Source organism: Convolutriloba macropyga, chromosome 15 (genome assembly GCF_964194025.1).
Source record: "Convolutriloba macropyga chromosome 15, txConMacr16.3, whole genome shotgun sequence".
In the NCBI taxonomy this organism is placed as follows: Eukaryota; Metazoa; Xenacoelomorpha; order Acoela; family Convolutidae; genus Convolutriloba; species Convolutriloba macropyga.
In genome coordinates this window covers 39,959,624-39,987,201 of record NC_134482.1, presented here as the reverse complement: position 1 = coordinate 39,987,201, position 27,578 = coordinate 39,959,624, and the positions used below count along the sequence as shown (strand labels likewise).

General features: G+C 33.8%; 2 protein-coding genes across 5 annotated transcripts in view; one reads left to right on the top strand and one right to left on the bottom strand.

The window, feature by feature from the left end:
- Positions 1–27,578, bottom strand: part of LOC142354270 (uncharacterized) — a 576,654-nt gene that overhangs the window by 333,117 nt on the left and 215,959 nt on the right. The gene's annotated exons all lie outside the window — the stretch shown is intronic.
- LOC142354551 (uncharacterized) overlaps positions 1–27,578 on the top strand; it is a 118,113-nt gene that overhangs the window by 46,503 nt on the left and 44,032 nt on the right. Inside the window, exons 1-2 of one of the 4 annotated variants that reach the window (XM_075406872.1) lie at positions 23,953–24,262; positions 27,199–27,578. The exon at positions 27,199–27,578 is cut by the window's right edge and continues 287 nt beyond it. In XM_075406872.1, coding sequence (XP_075262987.1) covers positions 27,391–27,578 — 188 coding nt within the window. In that variant the 5' untranslated portion in view covers positions 23,953–24,262; positions 27,199–27,390. The other 3 variants (XM_075406874.1, XM_075406875.1, XM_075406873.1) reach the window with 3 other exon arrangements.

The window sequence follows — 27,578 nt, the reverse complement described above, 5'->3', positions numbered from 1 at the left end:
TCAACTGTTTCGCACTTATACTTGTACAATGACCAATTTTACTAATCATACAAATTTTTTAGTGGTCATTCTAGGTCATATATGATTTCCAACATTCTCAGTAGTCACAAAAGATGCTCACTTTCTCCCAAAAAACTTAAAATGTTTTCTGATTCCGAAAAAAAATCAACTTAGGAGGAACGTCGTAATTTACGTAAAATTTTCCCATCGTTAAAAAACGCAAAAAAAAAGGTTTGACATGTTCCACAAAATTTTAAATTTCAGAACAAATATTGGAAGCAGCATCAAAAAAATCGGTGTATCGATGTAAAAGTCTGTTTAAAAAGTTAAATTGTCAAGTGCTCCTTTTCTTGAATCGGGAGTGAAAAGACTGTCAGCTTTCTCATTGAAACAACCACTAATTAATAAAATACAAGCCGACGTTGACTGAGCCCAGACTAAAAGAGGAAGTTAATAAAAAAGAAGAACTCGAATTCCGTCGCATAATTTTGTCCACAAAATAGCATCATTTTCCAAGTTCGTAATACTAAATTTATTAACAAACTGACGCCATGCAGAACGCTTAGTTTTGTAACACGTAAATTATAAGAATTCATTTTTCTGCGTCGTCTTCCACTTGCATCATACACCAAAATCAATTTGAAAAGTAGCAAAACGTAGTAAAACATAAATGTACCAAACTTAATGTATTCTCATGTATCTATGATGAATATGCGTATGTGGCGTATGATAAAAAAGGAAAACTCTATTAGGCAAAAAAAGTTTTTGTGGCCATTATGCAAGAATTTTGGACTAAAATTTCGTGGAAAATATGCGATTACAAAATGAAACACCTAAAGGGTGAACTGAAATATCCGCTTGGTAATATGTTTTTGGCTCAGTTGGTAATATCCCATTGCAATATTAAACCATCTGAAGAAGCTGTCCGAAAGGTTTTATTTGATAAGCGTTACTATTCTATACAAGAATTCTGCAAAACCCTCTCACAACAAAATTGGCGTTTTCTATGGACTCTTACTGATCCAGAAAAACAACTGCAGTATTTCACTAATACTTTCGAAAGAGTCTTAAGACTTCACGCTCCTAAAAAAGCAGTCTTTGTTAGGACTGCACGAAAAAGTCATTTAAAAGGCTGGTTTAATGACGAGTGCAAACATGCCCTGCAAGAAAAGCAAGATGCTTTCAGAACATTTTCTGAAAACCAAAACGAAACAAACCGGAAACACTAACGAGAAAAACAAAAAATCTTAGAAAAGTTATTTCAAGTATTGAAGCGAAAGTGAATGAAGATCTCCTACGACAGTTGTCTACAGACAAAGACAGATGGAAGTTCATAAATGAACAAAGAATCTCGGCCCGTCCTAGCGTGAGTATTGATAGTCTTAGAAATTCATTTGGCGACGTTTTAACTGGTCCCATGCAAATTGCCAAACTCCTCAACTATAAGTTTTCCAAGCTTGGCGAATACCTAGGCCGCAGCAGGAGTGCTCCACCAAACTTCAGAGAGACTGAACTTGAGCAAGATTTTATTTGTTTTGGTTTTCGCTCGTTTGCTGTACGCGAAGTAACCGATGAATTACTGCGACTTAGAACAGACAAACCTCGCGGGCCATCTCCCATCCCACGTTGGGCAATGATTGACAGCGCTCATATTGTGGCACCCGTAATAACTTTGATTTTCAATATTGCTATAATGAAATGTAAGTTTCCCAAAGCCTTAAAGTTGGCAGATATAACACCTGTTCACAAAAAGGGCGACCCCCAAGACCCAATGAAGTATCGCCCCATATCCGTGGCACCAATATTATCGAAACTATTTGAAAAACTGCTGTTCCGTCAGCTCAGTAAATACCTCAATGATAATAATGTTTTATCCCAAACTCAGTTCAGTTTTAGAAAGTCCAGATCTACAAAAGATGCTCTTCTATATTTCATCGAATGTGTACATCAAAACATTGAGGCTAATGAAAGCGTCTTTTGCGCTGCACTAGACCTTTCAAAGGCATTTGTTTCCATTTGCCACCATCGCTTGCAAAGAAAGCTAGTCTCCATTGGTTTTGACAATTTTTCTTGTGCTTTAATACACGATTTTCTTACAGACCGCTTAAAAAGAGTTAAACTTAGTTGCATCAGCTCAAACTGGATCAGCGTTAAACAAGGTGTTCCGCAGGGAACCATCCTTGGTCCGGTCTTGTTTCTCATTTATGTCAATGAAATGAGAGATTTAAGAATCACCTCCAAAATAGTTCAATATGCCGATGATACACTTGTTTTCACATCCAATGTATATCCTCAAATGGCGAAGCAAGAACTTGAACACAGCTTAGAAAACTTAGTCCATTTTTTTGAATATACCCACCTTCAGGTCAATCCTAAGAAAACCGAATTCCTAACTTTTTCCAAACCATCGTTAGCAAAAAGAACCGAATTGACGACACTAAATTTATGCAACAAAAAAACTGAACCAAGTCACAGCATCAAATACCTAGGTGTACACTTAGACAAACACCTCAAGTATGATATACAAGTGAAACAAACTCTCAAACAAATGGCGACAAGTAACAAATTTTTAGCCCAAATTCGTGGTAGTTTACCCAAAGAAACAAGGCTGTTACTATATCGGTCTCTGCTAATCAGTCAACTAGAATATCCTATTCTTCTTTTAACAAGCCTTTCCAAAGAGGCAATATCTTCAATTGATCGGCAATTAAACTGGGGTAACAAAACTGCCTTTTTCAGAAAAAAATTGACCGGTCATCAGACCTGAAAAGAAAAAACGATATAGTTTGCTTTGAAAGTTTTCTTGCTTATTCGTGTATCAACTATTTAGTTAAACTCATTAAAAATCAGCTGCCATCTTTCACTGAAATTTCGTTTCCCACATTGGATCTTAAGCTTAATTGCCGCACTCGCAAGTTCTCCAAAGTAATCACTTTCAGAAGTCAATATATTAAAAAATCCTACGGAAGCTTGGCGGCTAGTCTTTGGAATGAACTTGATCGAACAATAAAACAGAAACTTCTCAATTCAAAACAGTGCAGATAATCTCTAAAACAATTGTTACTGAAAACACAAACAACAAATTGTTCTAAATCAGTCAATGATCACTGGCGGTCTTGTAAATTTTAATCTGCTATACAATATTTAGGTTTTTACTAACTTCTACGTTTATCTTAAGTTCTTATTAATCCCGAACAAGGAGCTTGAGTATATTCCATTTGAACTCCTCAACTACTTTAAACTACCTTTTTTTGTTCATTTCCCCATACACTTTTTGTCATAATAATGTAATGTTGGTTACATTTTTCTGGTACTTGTACCTGTTTGATAGTAATTCAAGTTTCTTTTCTCTCTCTCATATGTTGCCTCCAATTGATCAAAACTATTTTCTATAGAAAAATACATTCAAAAACAACAAAATTGAAAAGTGTTTTCGAATTTTCAGCCTTTTCGCATAGTAAATCAATTCCAGCTCCCAGCAGTTTTCCCTACTTTTTCAACTTTTTTTCAAGAATAGTTCTAAATGATTTTACAATAAAGCTATTGATCAGTAATTTTAAACGTCAACGATTCATTCCTGTTACATCCTGAAAATCAAAATCACTTGCCGTGATGAAACTTAGTAGAGAAAAACAGATGGAAAAAATTATAAATTTCCCATGAAATTTTGCAAAAAGTTTGGGGTTAGAAATTTTTAGCACCAAGTGGATTTTGAAGCACTTATTTTGAATAATTTAAATGCGTATTGTCTAAAATCCGCTCAATTTTAGTTTTGAATTTGCGCCTAAATGCTGCAAAGGATTTATAGACCTAATCGAGTTTCCAGTTAACCCTCCCCAGCCATATGATATCGGTTCAAACTTACAAAGCTTAAACATATTAGCTGCTGAGAAGATTTTACATCATATAATCTAACTCTAAAAACAACTATCGAAAATCATCAGCTTGAACCGAGTACTAATTCATAGCATCATTTCTTGAAGATTCAATTAATTCAACTCCGTGGCTTGAATGAATTTGCTTTTGTCTGGATAACTGGTAAGTTGAACTTTCTAATACCTCTATCTAAGTCAAGGACTATAGTTTGAATTGATTTTCTAACACCTCCACTCAGACTTGAGTTAATTGCGCAGAGTCTGCTCTCCGTCAAAACTGTTCTGAAAGTTTTCATTTTCGATGCGCACAAGGAGCTCCTAAAGATGTCCGCTGCCATTTTGTCAGTGGGAACGTAGTCAGTTGAAAATGTCCCATCTTCAATCTTGTCCCAAATGAAGTGAAATTTTGTCTCAATATGCTTGCTCTTCTTGTGCATGACTGGGTTTTGGCAAAGTCTGATACAACTCCTCTAGAATTTACTTCAAGTTGTGTGCGTCTTGAACAGCTGCTTCCGTGCTCTGGTATTCTGCTTCTGATAAAGAAAGAGCCATTGTTGCCTCCTTCCTGACACCCCATTGTATTGCTGGCCCTTCACCGTTCAACTTAAAGTATTAGCCCGTCGTTGTTTTTCTGTCGTTGGCATCACCAGTCGGCATCACTTTCGCCCACTAAAACTTAATTAACCTCTTTTGTGTAGGGAAGTTTTCAATCTGGTTAACCTTGAAGATATCTAAGAAGTATTTTTCCACCTAGCCAGAGTTGATGTGCAATCATTTGTCTGGACAGAATTCTGAGTGTGAACGTGAGGTCTTGGCTAGTCTGTTTCATGAGATGTAGAAGTAATTCAACCAAATTTCTCTATATCTCCTGATCCACTTCATCGTTTCCGTTCTCTACTGACTAAAGTTTCAAGTTTAAATCAGCTGGATACCTTGACTGTTTGCATTGATCCATTTGAAACCGCTCAAGCATTCTTTTTATTTGGCGATCTAGGCCGACTGTGTTTTTGCCCTCTTCTTGTCTGATTCTGATGCCCAGAAACCAGTGTAGTCTTCCTCTGTTTTCCGCGTGCCTTCTTGACATCATAGTTTACTGTCATGTTTTCTGATGCTACTATAATGTCGTCAACTCAAACCAAAAGAAGGTGTGACCATTTACCTCTACTCTCGCGAACACGAAACGATGTCAGTAGGAAGTTCGCCAACTACTTGTACATGTTGTGAGCAGCATATTTCAAGCCATAAATTGATTTATTCAGTCTGCGTACAACTTTCTCTCCATCTGATCCTTGCATCAAACTGGCGCATCACATGACCTTGCTTCGCTGATGGTTGAAGTAATATTCTGAATATCTTAGACTTACAGTTAGGCACAAAAGTTCCAAAACAGTCCAGTCCATCCGCTTGTTTCAAATCCTTCGCCACATGACGTGCTTTGTTTTTCTCAACTTCACCACTAGGTGTCTTTTTTTCTCTGTCTGCGGGTCGTCTAAGTAGGTCTCAAGTCTTGTTGTCTTAGAGTGCTTTTTCCACGTCAATCATTTCCCGTTGTCATTGGTCCAAATCATTGCCTTGCTTGGCTTCGTAAACTGTTTTGGGGTTCTACATAGTCCCTGGAATGGGGGTTATTTCTTGCTCCTGTCCCCCGTTAGGGCTCTTCTCGGTCCGCTTGCTTCAATGCATCTTCATTGAAGCCAACTGTCTCTGACTGTGAGAACTCTTCTACGTCACTCTCTTCCAGTGACTGCTCCTGTTGCAATAAGTTCTTCGTCTAATGCGGCTTCCTCTGCATCTGATCATTCGAGGCAGCTGGTCTCAGTATCCTTGAGTGTTCAAGCTCTCGTCGTCGTACCACTCCTCTTTTATTGCAGTTGATGAGCCCTTCTTCTCTTTGTTGCCGTCGTCTTGATGACCCTCATCTTTGTGCGAGAGCCCAGTTACTCAGACCCCTCAACTAGTAGGTTATCCGTCTCAGTGCTTTCAAGGATTGATCCCAGTTTAGACTCCTTGACGATCACATCTCTTTGCGTGATGATGGGTTTGAGCACGATGTATCCATTGTCACCCTCAGTGTAACCTGTAAATTTTCCTTCCAGTGCCTTGCGTTCGCTTGCTGACATCTCTGTCTCTCTTTCTCATGAAGACTGTGCAACTATTTTTATATAATTGGAAGCTTAGGTTTTATACTTCGCATAATATTGAGAAGTCCTGAGTCAATGAGCAAACATCATTCTATCTTCATCAATTTCCTTTTACCTCTGAGCTAACCTGTTCTGTTGTGGTGTCTCCTGTTTGGTCTTCTCCTGCGCCTAAACGGTAGGTCTTGAATTAATCTGATAGAAAGGCTTTTGCGATGTCTTGTCTCACTTTATCTTGCGTATATGTACCCACACTGAGAACAAACTCCTTGAGGGTGTCAGGTGCTTCGCTTTTTGCCATAGGCAGGTCCAGAAAGACAAAATTCGTGTACTTGTCTGCAAAGTCAATGCAGATTGGGAACCTTGACAGTGACTAAACTCTAAATGGAGCCATCACGTCTCTGAACACCCTCTTCAGCTTGCGTCTCGTCTGCTTGGGTCTCTACCACTTTCGGTACTGGAATCTTTGTGATCTTGGCCAGTGCGCACACATTGCATACATCAACGAGTTCCCCCACGGTATCTGTTGCTTTTCTGACAACATTTGCTTGATTTCAATTACCCTGCCGTCTGGGCCGATGCCATGAACTGTCAAATATCACGCTGAATAACCTCATCTTGAAACTTATAAAGCTGCAGGGTAAGTAAAACAAATTATTTTTGAGCTTTTTTACCCCAGTTCCCTTCTAGGGTTTCATGCAGCTGTTTTCTTGAAAGTGAAGCTATGTACCCACTCAGTGAATGATAAGACTGGCATCCAGTTTGAAGGATAGTCAGACACGCATTGAATTTTACCTCTGCTTGAGGATATGCTCATCCTCACATTGCCTCCGCCCACCCTTCTGGAGGACTCTCCGTTTGCATTTGTAACCACTGATTGAGCGGGTACAAAGTCCAGGAACGCATCTACGCTTGTTACTATGTGGTCCGTGCAAGCACTGTCCACTAGTACTCCTGCTGTCTTCCATTGAGTACAAGTCACCCAATGATTCTCATCTGGTGTTGCCAGTGTAGGACCTACTGCCAATGACTCATATTCACCTCCATCTCTTTGTCTCTTGCACGCCCTGTCTAGGTGACCGTTCTCACCACACTTAATCAAATGCGCTGTCTCCTTCCTGGAGTCTTCGACAAAGTGTCTAAGGATGCCACGTACAAGCCTTTTTCTTAGATCTTTAAAATTTGTTGTCGGGTTAAAGTTTTTCTGCATAACGATATTTTTGATACCTCATTGGCAGGCCATTGAAGAACAAGGCGTTAAAGAGGGTCTCTGAGACTTGATCCCTTGTTTCGTGTAGCCTTGTGAGCAGCTCCTGACCTCTGATGAAGAATTTTTCGAAACCTTCAGAAACTGCGAGCTGCAGTTGAGCCAGCTGAGCCAACAAAGACACCACTGCTGGCGTTTCCAAGCCCTTCTCGTGCAAACTTTTCCAAGCTTTTGCTTTACCTCCTATGCTGACGTCTCCAACATTGGCTTGTCTCATCAGCATGAGGATTGTGCATCTGGAATCGGTCAAAGATAACAGCCGAGGCACATTGTTTCGTTTCTTCTGGACGGCTTCTTGTATGCAAGCTTCGGCACTTTGTGCTTCTTTTTCTCAATGCGTGCTTCCTTGTTCGGTGGTGCAGGCTGGCTGGGTTGCTTATGTGTCCCCAGTAGTACCTTGTAGTGCCTGTTCGTCTGCTTCATTGCCACAATTTTGTTGCTCCGGATTTGAAATTACTGCGCCTTTCCTGTGTAAGTCAGAAGCTTCACTGTCTGTTGATCCATCGTTGAACGAGCAGACAAAGGATTTGCGAAAAAAGGTACTAATAGGAAAACTATTCTGACTGTCCACAACAAATTAGTTTTGTTTCAGAGATTAATTTCAAGGCCTAGAAAAGTGGTTGGGTTATGGACCTTGACAGGTGGAATCAAACGCCTTTCTAACTAAATAAAAAACTTATTTTTCGGAAATGAGAAACTATCAAAGTGATATTTTACAGTAGAAATCAGAGTTTTTATAGAGAGATCTGATTGATAGATCAAGTTGGTGATTTGATTTTGGGGATGAAAACGGACTAAGTTTAATATATACCCATTATCAGAGCAAAAGTGAAGATAGAAAACTTTTTTAACACCAAGATATATATTGGGGGTTCAGGGGAATACACAAAATGGCGTGATTCTTGAAAAAGTTCTCAGAAATTAATAATTATAATAATTATTAACAAAAATAATTATCTACACTCATCAGTATTGATTCACAGCGCCTGTCCTTGAAAATTCATTCGTATCAATTTAGGTTCTTGAATCAATTTGCTCCTGTCTGATTATCCCGCAAGTTAACCTTTCTGATGTTTCTAACTAAGTTTAAGACTATTGTTTAATCAAAAATAAGGCACAATTTGAAGGTTTTGCTCTTAACCTGTTGACAGCAGAACTAATGTAACTGTGTTTTTAATTGAAAAAAAATTCCGACCGACTGTTATTGAGCCCATTGAGTTCAGAGAACTCATTCTTGTTAAACTATAGACCACGGAACTAATCTATTCTTATAATGATGAAAAAAGCTCGTCAGGTCATTCCTATTTTTCACATCTAAAAATGATTGTCCGCGAAGTGCTTTTTTTCCGATCCCTCTTGAGGGAGAGGAACTATATACTCAAATGGGTTTTTCTGTTCAGTCAATTTTGACCAATCGATATTTTTATTGTAGTGAGTTTTGAGTGGTATCATTAAAAAGCCAGTCCAGCGTAGAATATGGAATTGAAACGATTTTTTTGATTTTGGTTTTCTAGAGCGAGTTATCGTGGTTTAAATTTATGCGAATTTTAGACCGATTTGCGTTATTTTTTTTCACATTTTCCGGACTTTTGTGAATTTTTTCGAATTTCTTTCTCTAGAGCGAGTGAGGGCGGTTCAAATTTATATGAATATTAAACATGTTTGCCTATTTTTATTCATGTTTTTTGGAATTTTTGCATATAATTTTGTCAATTTGGCTAAGAGATGTTAAAATTGCTAACAAGAATACTGTTGATTTTATGTTTAAAGGAAACATTTGTGAATTGTTTTCTTTAAACTTTTTTGGCTAATATTTTGGATAAATAATTCAAAATCAGCATTTTTCCTCAAAAATTGCCTGAAATAAGCATCTTTAGTCCACGTTGATTAATTTTTTGGAGGTACATACCCAAAAACCACTAAACAATAGTTTTGAACTACAGACGGAGCTAGTCCTGCTTCCATTTAAACTGAGAGTAGCGTGAATTTACAATTTTGGCATTTTTTGCTACGTTTACTCTATGATTATCAGAAACGCAGTTTTTATTTGTGATCACAAATTATCTAGAATTATGTCAATGGAAACAGCTGAGAACAGCTGTTTTTAGAAGACCATCAGCAATAGCATGGCTGATTTTTGTTCAATTTTGGACAGTTGCAATCCACAAAAAAATTCGGGTTTTAATCAGGCGATCTTTTCTCAATAGAAATTTTAATCTTTTTTATGTTAAAGAAAGAAAGAACAATTCAAATCAAAGATCACTTTTGATAGATCCACTTGGCTTCCGACGCAGTTCTAAATTATTGTATCTAGTTTCTTTGCTCGAAAAATTATGATCGATGTGAAATTGAAAAATACTTGACTTTTCAATAAACAATGGCTTTTTGAGATTTGCCACTGTTTTTCTTTTAATTTAACCAACATGTAGCATATGGTCAGCAAAGAAATAAAGATTTTTCTTCCTCTTCTTTCTAATGAATTATAGATTAAACTTTTTTGGTTTTATGCGTTAAGTTATGCTTTTCTGCATTTGATTATACTCTGTTTAACAACTTTTTTTTGTCATTGGCCCCATTTCATGTTTTTTCTCGTTTTGTCACATCATCACATTATTGGCTTTCAAAATAAGGCACAATTGAACATATAAAAGTCTTTAACGGCATGGATTATGGTCCTATTGGCTGCGACATCCCCTTCTCGAAGAATTTAATTATTTTTTTACATTTGTCTTTAACTGTTGTTTTTACCCTGTCTTTTTAGTGATATGTTTTTTACTGGATAACTACAGGTCTCATTGCCTTCTTATCGAGGAATAAATGAAACTATGTTCTGATTAGAGCAGCTAACTGATGGTTTTCATGACTTTGAAAAAAATGCTTTCAAAAATACAAAAACAGTTTTTATCTTCGTATTTTTTTTTCTTTTTGTCTTTTTTTTACCTAGTGTCCTGAATTACCGGCCACATGTGAGTTTTTCTCGTCGAAGAAAGGTGCAAGTAAACAAAATCAAATTTTTGTTAAGAATTCGTAATGAATTTACTGGCTTCGACACAGGTATTTTGCCAAAAAAAAGTAAACACTTTTTTGAATTTCGTCTACATTTGACGTTCATTTGCAGACGTAGGACATATTCTGAATAATTACAGGTCTCCAGCGCTTTCTTGTCACAAATAAAGGAAACTATTAAATTATATCAGTTGGTAGCTAATGACTTCCATGACTTTTAAAATGATTGTTTTCGAAAAAAAAGAAAGGTTCTTCATAATTTTGCCATTTTTTTCTTTTGTCGAAAAGTTAACTTTTCCCATTATTGAGAGATCGCATACCACATTATTGGCGTTCGATGAAAGCTCAACTGAACATAATTTGAGTAGCAAAATATGGCTGTATGGCAGCGTTTTCGACAGCGTTTTCTTGCAAAATTTTGTAACCCCATAAAAAATTGAAAAACGGAAGGTCTTAATGCCCTCCTATAGAGGCGTCTGTGATCATTAACATGTTTAATTTTTTCAATTGCTCTCTATTGGTGTTCATTACTTTGAAATTAATTGTTTTTATAAATAAAAGCCAATGTTTTTAACTTTGCTGTTTTTGTTCTTTTTGTCTATTTGTTACCGCGCCCCATTTTGCAGTGGTACCATGAGTTTTCTAGTGAAGTAGCAGTTTTCTTTCTAATTCCAGTTTTATCTGATTTTTTTTTATCTTGTTAATTTTTTTCTTAAATGGACGCAAAGTTTTGGCTGATCTCATCAATCTTGTGCGGTGTTCCGCCTTCAGTTAATATGGATGTTTAGTTTTGCTGATGTAGCTGTGGCTGGACGTCAGAGAACCAAACTAATCAGCTTGCTTCACTGACGCCAGTGTTAGTGGTGTTTCAAAAAAGACCCTTAAATTATAGTTATTTTGGCACGATATGCCTGGGACACCCTTTGCCCACTGTTTTTCCATGTCAACAGTTGAAATTTTCGTGAGGTTTGCTTCACAAATCTGTTTTTGCTAAAAAAGTCATTCATTTCCTAAACATTGAAATACATCTCTATAATCAACATTATGACTTGGTGTTTCTTAATGTAACAGTTTTTAGCACGCGCCCCCTGGTACAAATCTAATGCGACATTTTTTACTCCACTGAGTTATTAGTGTTGGAGCCAATCTTTTTCTTGATACACCTTTTTTGAATTTTGGGGGGTTTTTTATCTGTTACTCATTTGGTAGAGATTTATGCCAAAAATGCGGATGAGCGGGATCGGAAATTTAAGTGCGAACGCACATTACCTAGCCTCCTTGTTTTCTTCAATTACTAAAAGTAAGTGAAAAAAATTTTGAAGCCTGAAAAAGTTCAACGAAGATCTTGGAATACACCTAATTTTGTCTTCATGAAAGATTTTTGTTTTCATGATAATAAAAGATTTGTTTTGACATTTGATTATTAAAGTTAAGACTTCGAAAAGAAGCAAAGAGCAAAAATGTAAACCAAAATGAGTTATGTAATTTTTAAGGTATAAATATTTTTTCTCGGCGAAAATTTTTTTATTTCTATTTTAATACTTGGTAAGATATGATCATTTTGAATATACATTACAATATATGTCGACTATTATTGCAAAAAGTAATTAAAACCAGCCAACTTTTATTTAGGTGTAGTTGTTAATGTGTTTGATTTGGTTTTCCATTTTCTTTTGAGTTCTATGAAACGTATACAAATCAAAACACTAAATGAGTTTTAAATCTGTTCAAATGAACAATTTGAAAAATGTTCTCGTCAGTGACGTTACTATATAATAGAGATTGTAATTATACAATATTCTTTTGGAAATTGGAATTCTAATTTTTAATCCGTTTTTGTATGCTTAGTCGCTAATTGATTTTGTTCAATGCCATTTGTTATGAGGGGAAATGTTTTTATTTTTTATTATTCATCCGTATAATTATACAGACGACAATTGTTAGAAAAACAAAAAAGCAAGTTATTGTAATGAAAATTGGCACACTTGATAAGAAAAGAACTATTCACATGCGTCATGCAATTAATTTTCTCATTTTTTCCTTGACTGGTTCCAACAATTATAATAACACAAGTCAAGAAGACAAAAATCATTTAGAAATACCCATTTATTTTTTTTTATTTAATTGCTGTGTCTATAAAACGCTATTTGCGTACCAAATGAAGTAAATTACGAATACTTTCAGCAAGACTTATTGGCGTCATTGTTCACTAGAGGTTAGTATTACAAAATGCTGGAAAAAAAGGAAACTTTTTGAGAGAAATAGCTCTTTATTCCGGTTTTCAAATACAAGTTTTTGTCTAATTTGCTACCTTTATTATGATACATAACTACAGCTATTGCAATCATTGAACAATTTCAAACTACAAAATTTAAGTCATCTCATTTCCATTGTAGAATAACTGAATATCTCTGCAGGCTGATTTCAACGTGAGGCTGATTTCAACAGCCTAATAAGACAATTCAGTCTTGAAATCGGCTTAAATTCAGTTTCGAAAAATTGCAGCTGGGTTGTCAAAATTTGGATACCAAATTCAAATCGTTTGCTGTCTTTCTCAAAAAAATGCTGATATGACAACAATTGTTCACAAACTTTTCTTTCAGTCAAGTTTTCTAGTTTTGTTCACGCACTTTATGGAAAAGAAGAAACATCATTTCGTAACTCCTTAATATTAATTTGTTTATTTTTCTTTAAATTTGCTGGAAAACGAGGAACATTTCTTATAATTGGCAGAAGAATTGGAAAAGGAAAAAAAACTCTTTCAATAAAGGAGGACGAACGGTGCTCCTCTTTCTGTCATATTTTTGGAAGAGCAACAGCTTTTGAGCAAGAAAAAAAAGAAAATAAAAGCAAGCCTGAAGTAAATCTGAAAAGAATTATATCTGTTTCCGTCAAATCCTGACGGTCTGTGTCAATATTGATTATATTCCTATTAGAATTTTGATATTGCAGAACTCAAAAAATTACAGGAAGTTAAAATAAAAACAAATAGGCCCAAAATTTGGCTACTATACAAGTGAAAATTTTTCAAAACTTTTTATTGGAAATTTTTTATTGTTCAAACCTCTCTTGAGAGGGCGAAAGGGGAGAACTATATAATCAAATGGTTTTTTTTTGTTCAGTCAATTGTGACTGATCGATATATTCATCGTAGAGAGTTGTGAGAGGTATCATTAAAAACCCCGTCCAGCGTAGAATCTGGAATTGAAAAGAATTTTCGAATTTCTTTTTGTAGAGCGAGTTATCTGGAATTTTCGAATTTCTTTTTGTAGAGCGAGTTATCGTGGTTTATAATTATGTGAATATTGGACCGATTTGATTTTTTTCACAATTTCCAGAATTTTGCCAAAAAATTTTGTCAATTTTGCTAAAAAAAACATGTAAAGATTGTTGAAAAAACTACAGGTAATTTTTTTAAGGACAAAAAGTTTTGTTGATTATTTTGACTTAATTTTTCTGGCTAAAATCTTGGTTTAATTTTTCGAAATTCATTTTTTTTTAAATAAAAAATTGCCCGAAATAAGCTTCTTTAGTCCACTTTGATTAAATTTGCCGAAATTACACTCTCAAAAAACTAACACAATATTTTTAAACTACAAACAGCGATAATCCTACTTCCACTTCCATTGAGAGTAGTCTGGGGGGGGGGAATTTTGACGATTTTTGCTATTTTTACTCTTTGATTATCAAAAACTCTGCATTTATTTTCGATCCTTTAACTAACAAATTATCTAGGTGTAAAATATTTGAAACAATTGAGCGTTCTTCATCGACAAACAGCAATAGCAGGGCCAATTTTGGTCCAATCTTAGCGGTTACAACCAAAAAATCGAAAATTCGAATTGTAATCAGTTGGCCTATTTTTTAAAAAAGATTGATCTTCTTTATGTTATTTAATGAACAGAACAATTCAAATCAAAGCTCATTGTTGATAGGTTCTATTGGCTTCCTCGGCAGTTCCAAATTAATGCAACTTGTTTTTGCTACTTGAAAGGTTTTGGTCGTTTTGGCATTTAAAAATGTTTGATATTAAAACAAACAATGGCTTTTTGAACTTTGCCAATATTTCTCTCTTAGTTTGGTCAACTTGTAGCTTAGTGTCAGCAAAGAAAGAACGCTTCTTCTTCCTCTTCTTTCTACTTAATTAAAATTTAATCTCCTTGCAGTTTGCAGTTTTATGCGTCAGATTCTTTTTTGCTCATTAAGTTAGGGTTTTCTGGCTTTGGTAATACTAGATTTCATTTTCTTTATTTAGGCATTGGCCCATTTTTCACGGTTTTTTCTGGTTTCGTAACGTTATCACATTTTGGCAATTCAAATAATACCTTATTTGCGTTCAAAATAAGGCAAAATTGAACATTTAGAAGTCCTTTAAGGCATAGATCATAGTTTTAACAGCTTCGACGCCCCTTTCTTGAAGAATTCAATTGAATTTTTCACACTTGTCTTTTACTGTCATTTTTACATTATCTTCTAGTCGAATGAATTTGCCTCGATAATGACAAGTTGTCCTTGGTTTTTTGTGGATGAATAAACGAACCTGTACCATATTCTGATTGAGATTATATTCTGATAGCTGAAGGCTTTCATGACTTTGAAAACAATTGTTTTCAAAAAATTTTAAAAAAACTTCTTAACTTCGCATTAATGTTCTTTTTTGTCTGCTTGCTACCTAATCTCCTTAATCAAAGGTCACAAACGACTATATTGTTGTCGACAAAAGGTGCAAGTGTACAAAAACTAATGTTTATAGGGATTTCCTTATGAATTTAACGGCTTCCACCGGGGTTTAACGCAACAAATTAAACTAATTTTTAGTTTTTTTCTATATTTTACGTTTTTTTTTCGTAGATTTATGGCATATTTTGAAAAATTCTGAATAGCAACATGTCTCATGTGCTTCCCTTGGACGAATAAACGAACATATTTAATTATTTCATTTTGTAGCTGATGGCTTGAAAATAAATGTTTTCGAAAAAAACGAAGGTAGTAATTAATTTTGCCCTTTTTCTCTTTTTCTCTACTTTTACCCATCCTCAATAATAAGAGGTCACATAGGACAAAATTGACGTTCAAGGAATGCTCAATTTAACATATTTTGAAGGGCGAAATCTGATTTTACGGCGTCAAAGCGTTTTTCTCACAAATTTTTATTGATTTTCAGTTTGTTGTCTCTATTTGTTGTTCTTTTTGTAAAAGCATAAAAAATTAAATCATAACAGGTCCTAAGGCCTTCCTCTAAAACGTATGTGATTATAAAGATGTTGGTTATTTTTAATTGCTATCTAATGGTTTTCACTAGATTGAAATTACTTGTTTTAAAAATTTGAGCCAATTTTTTTGAACTTTGCTATTCTTTTGTTCTTTTTTGTCTAATCGTTACAGACGCTTTTTTTGGAATGGTCCCATAGTTTTTGTAGTGAAATACAAAAAAATTTGTTCAGATTCAATTTTATCTGACGCTATTTTGACCTTGATAATAAGTTTTTTCTTTAAAATCAACATAAAGTTTTCGATGTAATTAACGTTTGTTATTGTTGTTTGATTTCGTTGTTCTTCTTGACTTGCTTTCTTAAAAATGGTTTATCCCATCAATCTAATAATGCAACTTGTTTTTTACTCCACTGAGTTATTTGCGTTAGAAGAGATCTTTCTGTTTTAATCACTTTTTTTCATACACAATTTTCTTATGAAAAATTTCTGAATTTTTGGGGGTTTTCTATCTGTTCCTCATATGCCAAAAATGTGGATGAGAGGGGTCCGATTTTATGTGCAAACGCACTTTACTGAGCCTCCCTAGTAATACTTAGGTTCACATTATCCGATTGATTTAGAGAATGGTACAACTAAAAGAGTTCATCTGTACCAAGTTATCGGAAAGTTTTGCAAAAAAAAAAATTTAAAATGAAAAGAAGAAAAAATTTTTCAACAACTTGATTATACACTTTCTATTTCTTTATCCTGAGATCAAAAAAATTCTGTCTCAGCTTTAACCTAAATAAACGTTAGATATATATGCAAAGGTACTCGATTAGCAAGCTGAAGACAAATTTTTTAAAGTTACACTTTCTAAGTCATTATTAAAATAAAATGGATATTCAATTTCAATATATTTTGCATTGTCTGCAGCTTGCGAGTGGACAAAAGTTCGGAAGAAGAAGGACTGAAGTTAGACGGCTTCATTGTTAAAGAAGAAAAGCAGACAACGATACCGTCTGTTTACATTGAGGAGAAAATTGGCAAGATCTTCAATTTCATGGTTTGTTTCCTCCATATTTATAAGAGAATTGTCTAGATGTGGCTTTTTAAAATTTAAACTAATCTCAAAATCCATGGAAACTGAGTAAGGGATTCAGTGTGGATAATATTCAGTAGAAAAAACAACCACGTCTTTTACAAATTTTTCGATTTGTCAAGATTAAAATAAAATTCTGTGAATTGTCCTCCCCGGGTGATTTGCGGTTTGATGCACTTGGAGCCTAACAGACGTCAACAACATTCATATTTGAAAAAAATACAGAAGCTAAGCTGTCTTTTTGAGAACTAAAATCGAAAAAATTTTTTATTTCCCAAAGTTTATTTCTACGAACCTTTGAAAGAATGAAAAATGACCATAATTGATTTGAAAAAACTTTCATAGCTGTAATGTGTCAAAGACGTCTCAAACATTACAAGCCAGCCAGTAAAACATCAAATCAGAACAAACTTCAAGAGCTTTCATGTTTTAACAAAAAATGTGTAGAAGCTAAGCTGTCTTTGCGAGAAATAAAAAAGAAAAAAATTTTAACTTCTCATTAAGGTACTTTTTTGTCTGTTTTTTAACTAATCTCGTTTGTCACAGGTCCCATATGACAAAATTGTTGTCAACGAAATGTGCAAATTTACAAAATCTAATGTTTTTAGGGATTTCGTTATGATATTAATGGCTTCGATCAGGGTTTAACGCAATGAAGTAAACTAATTTTTGATTTTTGTTCATATTTGACGTGCTTTTCGTAGATGTCAGGCATATTCTGAAAAATTCTGAAAAACAACATGTCTCAAACGCTTCCCTTGGACAAAAAATGAACATATTTAGTTGTTTCGTTTAGTAGCTGATGGCTTTAATGAATTTGAAAGTAATTGTTCTCGAAAAATACGAAAAATGTAATTAATTTTGCATTTTTTCTCTTTTTTGTCTACTTTTTAGCCACTTTCAATTATGAGAGGCCACATAAGACATTATTCACGTTCAAGGAAAGCTCAATTTAACATATTTTGAAGGGCAAAATCTGACTTTACGGCTTCAAAGCGTTTTTCTCACAAATTTCTATTGATTTTCAGTTTGTTGTCTCTATTTTTTGTTCTTTTTGTAAAAGCATAAAAAATTAAATCATAACAGGTCCTAAGGCCTTCCTCTAAAACGTATGTGATTATAAAGATGTTGGTTATTTTTAATTGCCATCTAATGGTTTTCACTAGATTGAAATTAACTGTTTTAAAAATTTGAGCCAATTTTTTTGAACTCTGCTATTTTTTTGTTCTTTTTTGTCTAATCGTTACAGATGCTTTTTTTGGAATGGTCCCATAGTTTTTGTAGTGAAATACAAAAAATTTTGTTCAGATTCAATTTTATCTGACGCTATTTTGACCTTGATAATAAGTTTTTTCTTTAAAATCAAGATAAAGTTTTCGATGTAATTAACGTTTGTTATTGTTGTTTGATTTCGTTGTTCTTCTTGACTTGCTTTCTTAAAAATGGTTTATCCCATCAATCTATTAATGCAACTTGTTTTTTACTCCACTGAGTTATTTGCGTTAGAAGAGATCTTTCTGTTTTAATCACTTTTTTTCATACACAATTTTCTTTTGAAAAATTTCTGAGTTTTTGAGGGTTTTCTATCTGTTCCTCATATGCCAAAAATGTGGATGAGAGGGGTCCGAATTTTATGTGCGCACGCAAATTACCGAGCCTCCTTAGTAATATTTAAGTTCACATTATCCGACTGATTTAGAGAATGGTACAACTAAAAGAGTTCATCGGAAATTTCTGCAAAAAAAACATTTAAAATGAAAAGAAAAAATTGTTCAAAAACTTGATTTTACACTTTTTATTTCTTCATCCTGAGATCAAAAAAATTCTGTCTCAGCTTTAGCCTGATTAAACGTTAGATATACATGCAAAGGTACATGATTCGCAAGCTGAAGACAAGTTTTTTAAAGTTACATTTTCTAAGTCATTATTAAAATAAAATGGATATTCAATTTCAATATATATTGCATTGTCTGCAGCTTGCGAGTGGACAAAAATTGGGAAGAAGAAGGACTGAAGTTAGACCCTCAGGATGGCATCATTGTTAAAGAAGAAAAGCAGACAACGATACCGTCTGTTTACATTTAAGAGAAAATTGGCAAGATCTTCAGTTTCATATTTTTTTCATCAAGTTTATAAGAGAATTGTCCAAATATGGCTTTTTTAAAGCTAAATTAATATTGAACTCCATGAAAATTGAGTAGAGAATTCAGAGTGGATAATACTCGGAAGAAAAACAACAATGTTTTTTATAAATGTTTTCGATATGTCAAAATTCAAAAAAAAATTCTGTCAGTTGTCCTCCCCGGGTGATTTGAGGTTTGATGCAACTGGAGCCGACTAAACGTCAGGGCATTGACATTTGAAGAATTTTGTAAAAGCTGTCTTTTCCAGAACTAAAATAGAAAAAGTTTTCAATTTCCCGGAGTTTATTTATATTCACCCTTAAAGCAATAAAAAAAGACCATAATTGATTCGAAAAAACTTTCAAAACTCTACTGTCTCCAAGCCGTCTCAAACCTTACAAGTCAGTAAAACAGCAACTCAGACTGAATAATTGTTACTGCTACCTATTCAATCTTTGTTCCGCTTAATTTTCTTCTTTTTTGTTCGGCTGTTACCGTAACTCTTTCAAAAATTTCAAAAGGGCAAAACGTTTTACAAGAAAAATGAAACTGCAAATAATTACATATCCCAAAATCTGCAACAATATTTTGATGTTTTTGATGTCATTTTTTTTATAAATTGTAAAGCAACTCAGTTATTTTAGAAAACAAGTAGGATTCAAAATCGTTTTACTGCAGTTGAAAAGCAATATGATAATAATTTACATTTATCTAGAGAGATATTACTTTTTTTGCAAAATTTCTGTTCCAAAAAACAGCCCCTTTTGAGAGACAAGCAACAACCATTGAAGCAGACCTGGTAGGTCTTTTTGACGTTGGAAATTTATATGATCTGATAAATATTTCATGTAAACAATCACGTTGGTATTTCAAACTTGTCGCGGACGGCTTTCGTTTGGAGATTTTGATGTACGGTTTTTTTTTCTGAATCATTTGTTTTTTCTCAATTTAGCGCAGAACTACTGTGTTATTTTACAGCGTATGCTTTCCTGTGATGGCTTTCTGTACTGATAATTTTGGTTTTGGATTGAGTTAGGTTGAATTCTATGGTATACAATATTAATTAGTTTTTAAATGTCCAATTGTTTGATTAGTTTTTGAAAAAATTGAACACGTGACGCCGCTGAGGTATACCCCAAAATTTCTCCCATTGTCAAAATCGCTCGATAAGTATATATATATATATATATATATATATATATATATATATATATATATATATATATATATATACATGTATATTTATATATACATGTATAAAACGAAAAAAATTGGGAGACAAGCTTTGTATCTTAATTTTTGCAAAAGTGCTTATGCCAACTTTGCGAAATTGAGATATTAAAAATTAGCTGACAGGCCTTCTAGCACGTTATTGCTCAATTTGGGTATCTATTTTTTGCATTAAGTGTATCTCTAATCCGTAATTTAGCCTACTTAAACGCCAGCTCCTGGGCATGCGACACGATTTAAAGCCTTATTATATGAGCATGCAAACGTGATTTGAAGCTTTATTAATTGAGCATGCAAAAAATAAACAGATTTTAAAGTGATTTAAAGGTAGAATTAACGACACGACAGAATATAAATATTTTGAATTGTTATCGTTGTTGTAAAAATCTGTAAGCGTGTGTGAAAATCGCTTCCGAATTTCTTGTTTATGGTTTGTTTATAGAGAGAGAGCTGAATGGCGAGATTCTCCAGAAATAATGGATCTATTCTGTTGTGCATCCCCGAGCTTAGTGGGCTTAAATCTTTTACGCATACCAAGCGAAAGGGCTATTTTTTGTGCCTGGCCACGTGCTATATAATACCAAACAATTTCTAACTGGGGCGTAAAAAACACAATTGGGGAGCAAATGAGAATGGATCCAAAAACACTATTAACATGTAAATGGACGGAAGAAATTAACAGACAACTATAAACCTGAATATAAACACAACATAATATTGAGTCAAAGATTAATAGACACCTGTAAACCTGTATAAAGACACAAAAATTGGTCGCGCAAAGGAGGGATTTTTCAGAAAAAAAATATTGGACTTCTAAAACAGACCAGAATTGAGCAATTTATCGCAAAAAATTTTTTAAAAAGACATGTAAAACTGTAAATAGACAAAAACTCCAAAAAACTCAATAACAAAGTCATTTGCTGAAGTTTATTGGGACCATTCAATATATCAGATTTAGCAGGAAAAAAACAGTAATCAATTCAAACGTGGTTTTTTTTACCGAAATTTTTTTTTGTCCAGTATTATCTTGTTATGAACGAACAAGAGACGCGATGAACTTGTTACAGGAAAAGCCTTTGTTTTTTAGACGGAAAAAATTACGGAAGTACGGAGACGACAATCAAAAATCTCATTTGATCTTAGTTTCATTTTCTTTTACCTGAAAATGAAATCAAGGAATTTTTCAGAAATTAGTTTATTTGTCAAATTTCAGAAAGCTATCTCAAAACAGTGATACTTGAATAAAAATAAAAAACTGAAATTTCATGTGCAAATAGTGAGGCGGCGATCAAGATTATCAGTTGATTGCAACTTCTTTTTCCATTACTCTAAATTGAAATTGAGGCTTTTTCAGAAATTAATATATTTGTTAAATTTTCATAAAAAGCCATGACGCTTGAATACAACTAAAGGCCTGACAAACCATGAAGCTGGTACGATATGGTGTATTATTAACCTGTAAACCACTTTTAATCATTTAATTGCTATCAATAAATTAATATTTAAACCACTTTTGCAGGCTCAAAAACGCGCATTAAATTTGGCTTATTTGCGGATTGTAGATACATTCAGTACAAAAGTTAGATAAATTTAGTGCAAACTTGAGTTACGTTGTATGCGAAAAAGAGATACATAAATCGAACATATTCGTGATTCATGGCGGGCGAAAAATAGGATAGACAGCTTCTATCTCAATTTTCGTTTAAACTTTGGACACTTTTGCGAACACGGGTTGCGCAATTCCTTTCAACTTTGCCTGTTTAGCTAAAGTTTCTGTTTTTTACAACAATGTTGCAGTTTCAATGTATTAACATTGGAATAACGAACAAGAGATACACAGGTCGTGCAAATTTGCCCGTGACAATTTGGGTATACCTCTGCGTGGTAATGCACTAAACTCCATAACCCTATAATCACCCATGGAAGAAGATTGGATATATAATTTTTCTCGATTAGAAATCTTTTCTTACGCTTCGAGTCAAAATTGAACCCTGATTTTAAAACTATTTTTGTTTGCCATTAGGTTACATGTGAAAATGACACAGATATTTATATCTCTTCTCTCCTACCCTATAAATAACTCCAGATTAACTGTTGCCTTCACCCAGGTATGAAATTGACAGGGCAAATTTTTGACAAAACAAAGTTTGTGCTATAACTCTGCTTTGAATAAAAAATAAGACTTCTCGCATACTATCACGTTTTACCTTTTGATTGGTTGTGAAGCACGTGATGAAATCAGAACCTTTTTAACTTATACCCCGCCCTCGGAACAACTACAACATCAACAACAGAAAACTGAATAAAAACCTTACAAAATGGATAGAAACACCAATTGAAAAGCTTTTCAATACGGGGGATGTCACACATACCCTACCAAAACTGAAGAAGTTTTTTTTTGCAAACTTTGATATATGGAATGACATCTTGAATGAATATTTGATTCTTACCTAATTTTTCCCAACCTGAGAAAATTTTCATGTGGATATTTTCAGTCAACTACACGAACTTTTATGTTCAGCTTTTATTTTATTGTGATCAATTTATTTGAATTTTATTTCTTTTTCGAAGTCAGTTTTGTTACTTTTTTCCGATCAAAATCAAATAATATCAATTATATTAATAGTGATTTTTTGGTTTTCAATACGTTCAATAGAAAACGCATCAACTCGAAATTTTTTCCAATTAATTTGAAATTTAACGTTTTCTTTATTTGAGTTTTTCGATTTTAACATTTTATTTCAACCAGCAGATTTGAATTTTTCAAAAGTAGCTTTACAAATTGCTCGATACAATTATTTGTAGTGATTTCAGGGAAAATGCTAAAAGTAATTGTGGGAATTTCGAGCACAAAATCATTCAAAGATGAAAATACTGAACTACAATAAAAAATACAATTTTTTAATATTAAACAAAGATATTTCAGTATACTGAATACGTTTTTCAAAATAAGTTTTGAAACCTGTTGGGGGGTTACTTTATTGAACTAATTAACTAGTTATAACGCGACATTATCTGCAGTTATAAACCAATTCTGTGCCATCTAACCATTGTTAGTTATAAATTTTGACATAAAATGGTTATTTTCTGTTTTAATGTTAAAATACAGAACCCGATATAAAAGCTTTTAAAGCGGGGCTGTGGTTGTTTGTTGTTACGGGTCCCTTGGGTTTTGCTGATAATTTAACCGGTTCTCGATTTAAACGAAATAACGAGCCTTTGTTGCTAATTTTGCGGGCATTTCTTAATAAAACGCTTCAATAAACCAACCGCTCACTAACCAAAATTCTAAAAATTCAATCAGCTTTTATTTTAGCATTATACCTCTATATACACTGCAAAATACTTTTAGAGAAAATAAATATTTTGCAAATTTCATTCTTTATGGACTCTATATAGACTACTTTATTTATAAGACAGCTTTTAACCATTATGCCCCGCAAGACTCCTTTTCAAATTAGGGCTTAAATAGTTTGAAGTCAGGCTGATTTTCGTCAACTAAATTTTATTTTGTACTTTTACGAAAGCAGAAACCGGTTGTAAAACCATTCTTGAAGGTTGATTTTGGTTTTAGAAGCGAAAGTGAGCTAAAAGTAACTTTGAGTGGCTTCGAGCGTGTCAAGGCACTTCTGTAAAATCTTCTTCAGCAAAACATATTTCAAAGTATTTTCAACAACAGCTGAGACGGACCATTTATTTCTTATTTCTTACTTTATTTCTTATATGTCTGAAAGCCCCACTTGCGTATGACTTGACGAACAGAAAACTTGGGAGTTTTCGAGCTCTTTCCCATTAATTGTTGTTTTTACAAACAGCTATTAAGCGTATATATCCCCCAAAATATTCCCACAAACCACTTAAACTAAGCTGAAGCAACAATTTTGTGAACTAAAATTCCATGTGAATAAATGCTTAAGCCCAGCAAAGATCCTCGTGAAAGCTTTTCCCTTAAAATTGAACAAAAGTGGGCTGAGATTGAGGGGATTTGAGGGAAAATTCGCCCACACAAATTGTCGATAGTTTGGATAAGTTTTTTTCACGCGTCAGTTGTGATTATAAATAAAATAACTAAGTACTAACTTGCAGTTAACATTTTGGTCCCCCAATTATTTACGCAATAAAATCTTCTTCATTTTATTTGTGATCACAAATCCAAAGTTGTTTCGTTCACGTGTTTCTATCTTCACCTATAATGACATTCTTATTTATGTTACCCCCAAATCTGTTGTCATAGCAAAAACACACACCGTCACGCACAGCTCCGGCAACTTAATTTATGCCCAATTTTACGAAACATCATGCTTTTTGCCTTTGAAAGATAATAAACGGTAAGCATGTTTTCACCTTGTTTTAATCTGCTTTAACTTTGTCGATAATTGGTCAGATTTGCCCGTTTCATGTTTTATATCTTTGTACCCTTTTTCTCCAAATTGCCAAATTACCGACGCGATACGAATTTGCAGAGTTGGGGAGCGTTGTTGTTATTGATAAAATTAATTATAAAGCTCTCAAAAACCCAAAATTTTGTTTACAGTTGGACATTAATGGCCATCATGTTATGATTCTCAGAACGTTTTTATTTAACAAAACTTTTGTAATTAGACGCAATTTTCATGCCAAGTAAAATCTTTTACGAGAGGTTGCACGAACATCTGAAGGTATTCCTTGAAGTTTTAACTATACTCTTCGATCGGTTTGTTTTATTCTTCAAATATAGAAGTTAGAACAAAATTTTCAACAATTTGTCCACTTTTCGGGCTCTGAAATTCGAATTTGTAGTCAGATTTAAATTAGGAAATATTCTTACTTTACCATGCGGGAAATATCGATTTTTAATAAATGGCTTGCAATTTTTTCATTGTATTATTTTTTTGGTCAGGTCTGCCTTAATCGTTTAATGACTCATCACGCTGTTATTTTCATTTGAATATTTCAAATTTTTATCAAGACTACACAGAGGTTGGTAACAGCAAATCAGCGCCAGATTTGTTGATGACCAGTACTCTGTCCCAATTTACACTGGCTCGTCTTTTGATTTTCGATTAAAAGTTATTGAACGAAAAATAGTTTGTTCAGCTTAACTCCTACCTTCAAGATCTGCTTTATCTGCAATTCGAATTTCCCATTGGAGATTGGTAGCACTTAATTTGCGCAGCATGTCTTAACCAATTAGCTAAATGGGTTTTGTGGTAATTACCTACAAACAAGCTTAAGTTTAAAGGGCGTATTTACTACTATAGTAATTAATAGTTACCAGCTACAAAAGTATGAAATTATGCTGCTCAGACATAACGTTGGCGCAGGAGTAATTTTCAGACTATACAGGATAAATCTAGCCGCCTGGGTGAACTCATGAACTCAAGTACCTCATTTCAATCATAATGATGACAAATTGCGTATAAAGAAACTGGAAAAACAATTTATATGCAATATTTCAGCACTGAATTTGGGTTCTTTATTGATATATACAGTTTCAGCGCTTATATGCTCTGAGACGCAAGTCGGGTTGGCAATTAAAATAGTCTTTGGATCTTGTACAATGCTGTCATTTTCAATTACCTGCTATCAAAATAAACTTTCTCTTTCATTTCATGAAAATCTTTGACTTCACTCAAAATGTCAATTGTTCAAAATTATTCCTTAATTTATCACAGCTTGAACCTCGATGACTATATATCACATTCCAACTTCCATTTGCTGAACAGTTGTCTAACAATACTAGGTTTCATCTTGTCAAGACTTTTATATTTTTACAAAGTTTGTTTCCTGATTGAGACTGTATGATAATATTGCAAGATATTGCAAGACAATGCAAATCTTGCGAAAACATCAATACTTTTGACAGCTTAAAATCGGACTTTCAGTCTTTGAAAAAAAATGCTGTAAAAGGAGTATTTCACGAAAACTTAGATTAATTTAGTCGTTTAAACCATTGATGTTGAAAACCTGTTCCGAAAAAGTTTTGAAAAAACAAGTTAATATTTTGTAACTCCGGTTTTTGTTTTTTGTCCAATAGAGGATTTGAACTTCACTTCTACAGTGATAAATAAAATGTTCCTGGCTTTTTAATGAGGTTAAATTCACCAGGCTTCCTAGATTCTTAAGAAAAGAAATTGTTCGAAAAGAAAGAATTCTGACAAGTCTTGATCAAGACGAAAGTTAATTTTACAGCATCTTGTAAGACTAGCATCGCGACGCATCTGGGGGGCTTAAATTTAAATTTTTAGATAGGTGAAAATTTAAGAGTCTTTCATTTATGTCCATTTTATTGTTTTTTTCTTCTTAGAATAATTAAATCCCAAATTGAAAGGAAACCGAACCCCTTCGATTATGATATTCCATGATTGTTTGAAAAAAATGAATTACTTTTTCAGTTGAATTTTTGACCTGGCTATATCGATTTTTTGGCGCCTCATAATTTTTTGATATTTTTTCACAAAATGAAAGTTTCACTTTTTCTTTTGAGAATATACAACTTTCATAACAACTATTGAGTTGTTTCTTTAGTTTATGCTTTCAGATGTTTTATTTTCCTCATTTATTCGGAAAAAAAGTTGTGTGTTTCAATTTTAACGAAAATGACGCACCATATATGTCTCCATTCTGTCTTGTGTTCGTATTTGTATTTGTTCACTTTTTTAAACTAAAATGGGCGGTTAAGCCATATTCGCACAAGCTGTTAAAAACTTTCAAAGACTGGTACAAATAGAGCCATTTTGAGGACCTTAATTTCAATAGGACGTCACAATTTTTTCATTGAAAATAACTGTCATTTGACTCTTTAATCTTAAAAGATACATAATGGGAAGTTGTTTTCTATTCACATGCCTTTATTTTCCTGTTTTAAATACCGCCAACTTTTTTGTAAGCCTATTTGTTGAACCGTAACAATTTGGCCCCTGCCAGAAATACCGCTTACAACTTAACTTCAAAGCCACCTTTTTCGGTTCACGTGGGAATTTTTTACACGCTTTGATTTTAAGTCACACCTTTTTCAAAGCTACCATCTTAATTTTTCATGCGTCACGCGAGTTAAATTCTATCAGCAATCAGCTTGAATATATGCTTAACGTTACTAGTTTTCCAGCATTATTTTCTTGTTTTGTGACGTTTTCCATTTAAAATTTATAATTTGGTAATTATAGATTTATTGTTCAAATTTTAAAGACCAAAAACTAAACGTATTCAATTGTAACCGAATGTTAAATTCTGTTATTCACTTATTTTTACTGGAAAATGTTGACATAATTTGTTACTTGTTTAGAATTCTATGGATTTCGGAGAGTCTGTCAAAATAATCAGAAACAAACAAGCGTTTTTCAAGCCAGATGGAAACAATCTACGATATAAAAAGGGCTAATATTTACATCGAAAAGCTAAATTCTGGCATTTAAGAATTTAACAAACCAATTTCTGGCAAAAGTTGAGAGCAATCACGAACCAAACATACAGAACAATGTCGTACCTAAACCCGGAACAACAGAGATTCACGAATTTTACCCCAGACCATGCATTTGAGTCATCGGTTCCGACGCCGGACTCGGCCTCAAATGGGCAAATATCCCGAAGCTACAACGCCACCAACTCCTCCGGAAGCCGATCTGGGTTCTACCCTCTCAACCCGAACAACACTGGCTCGACCGA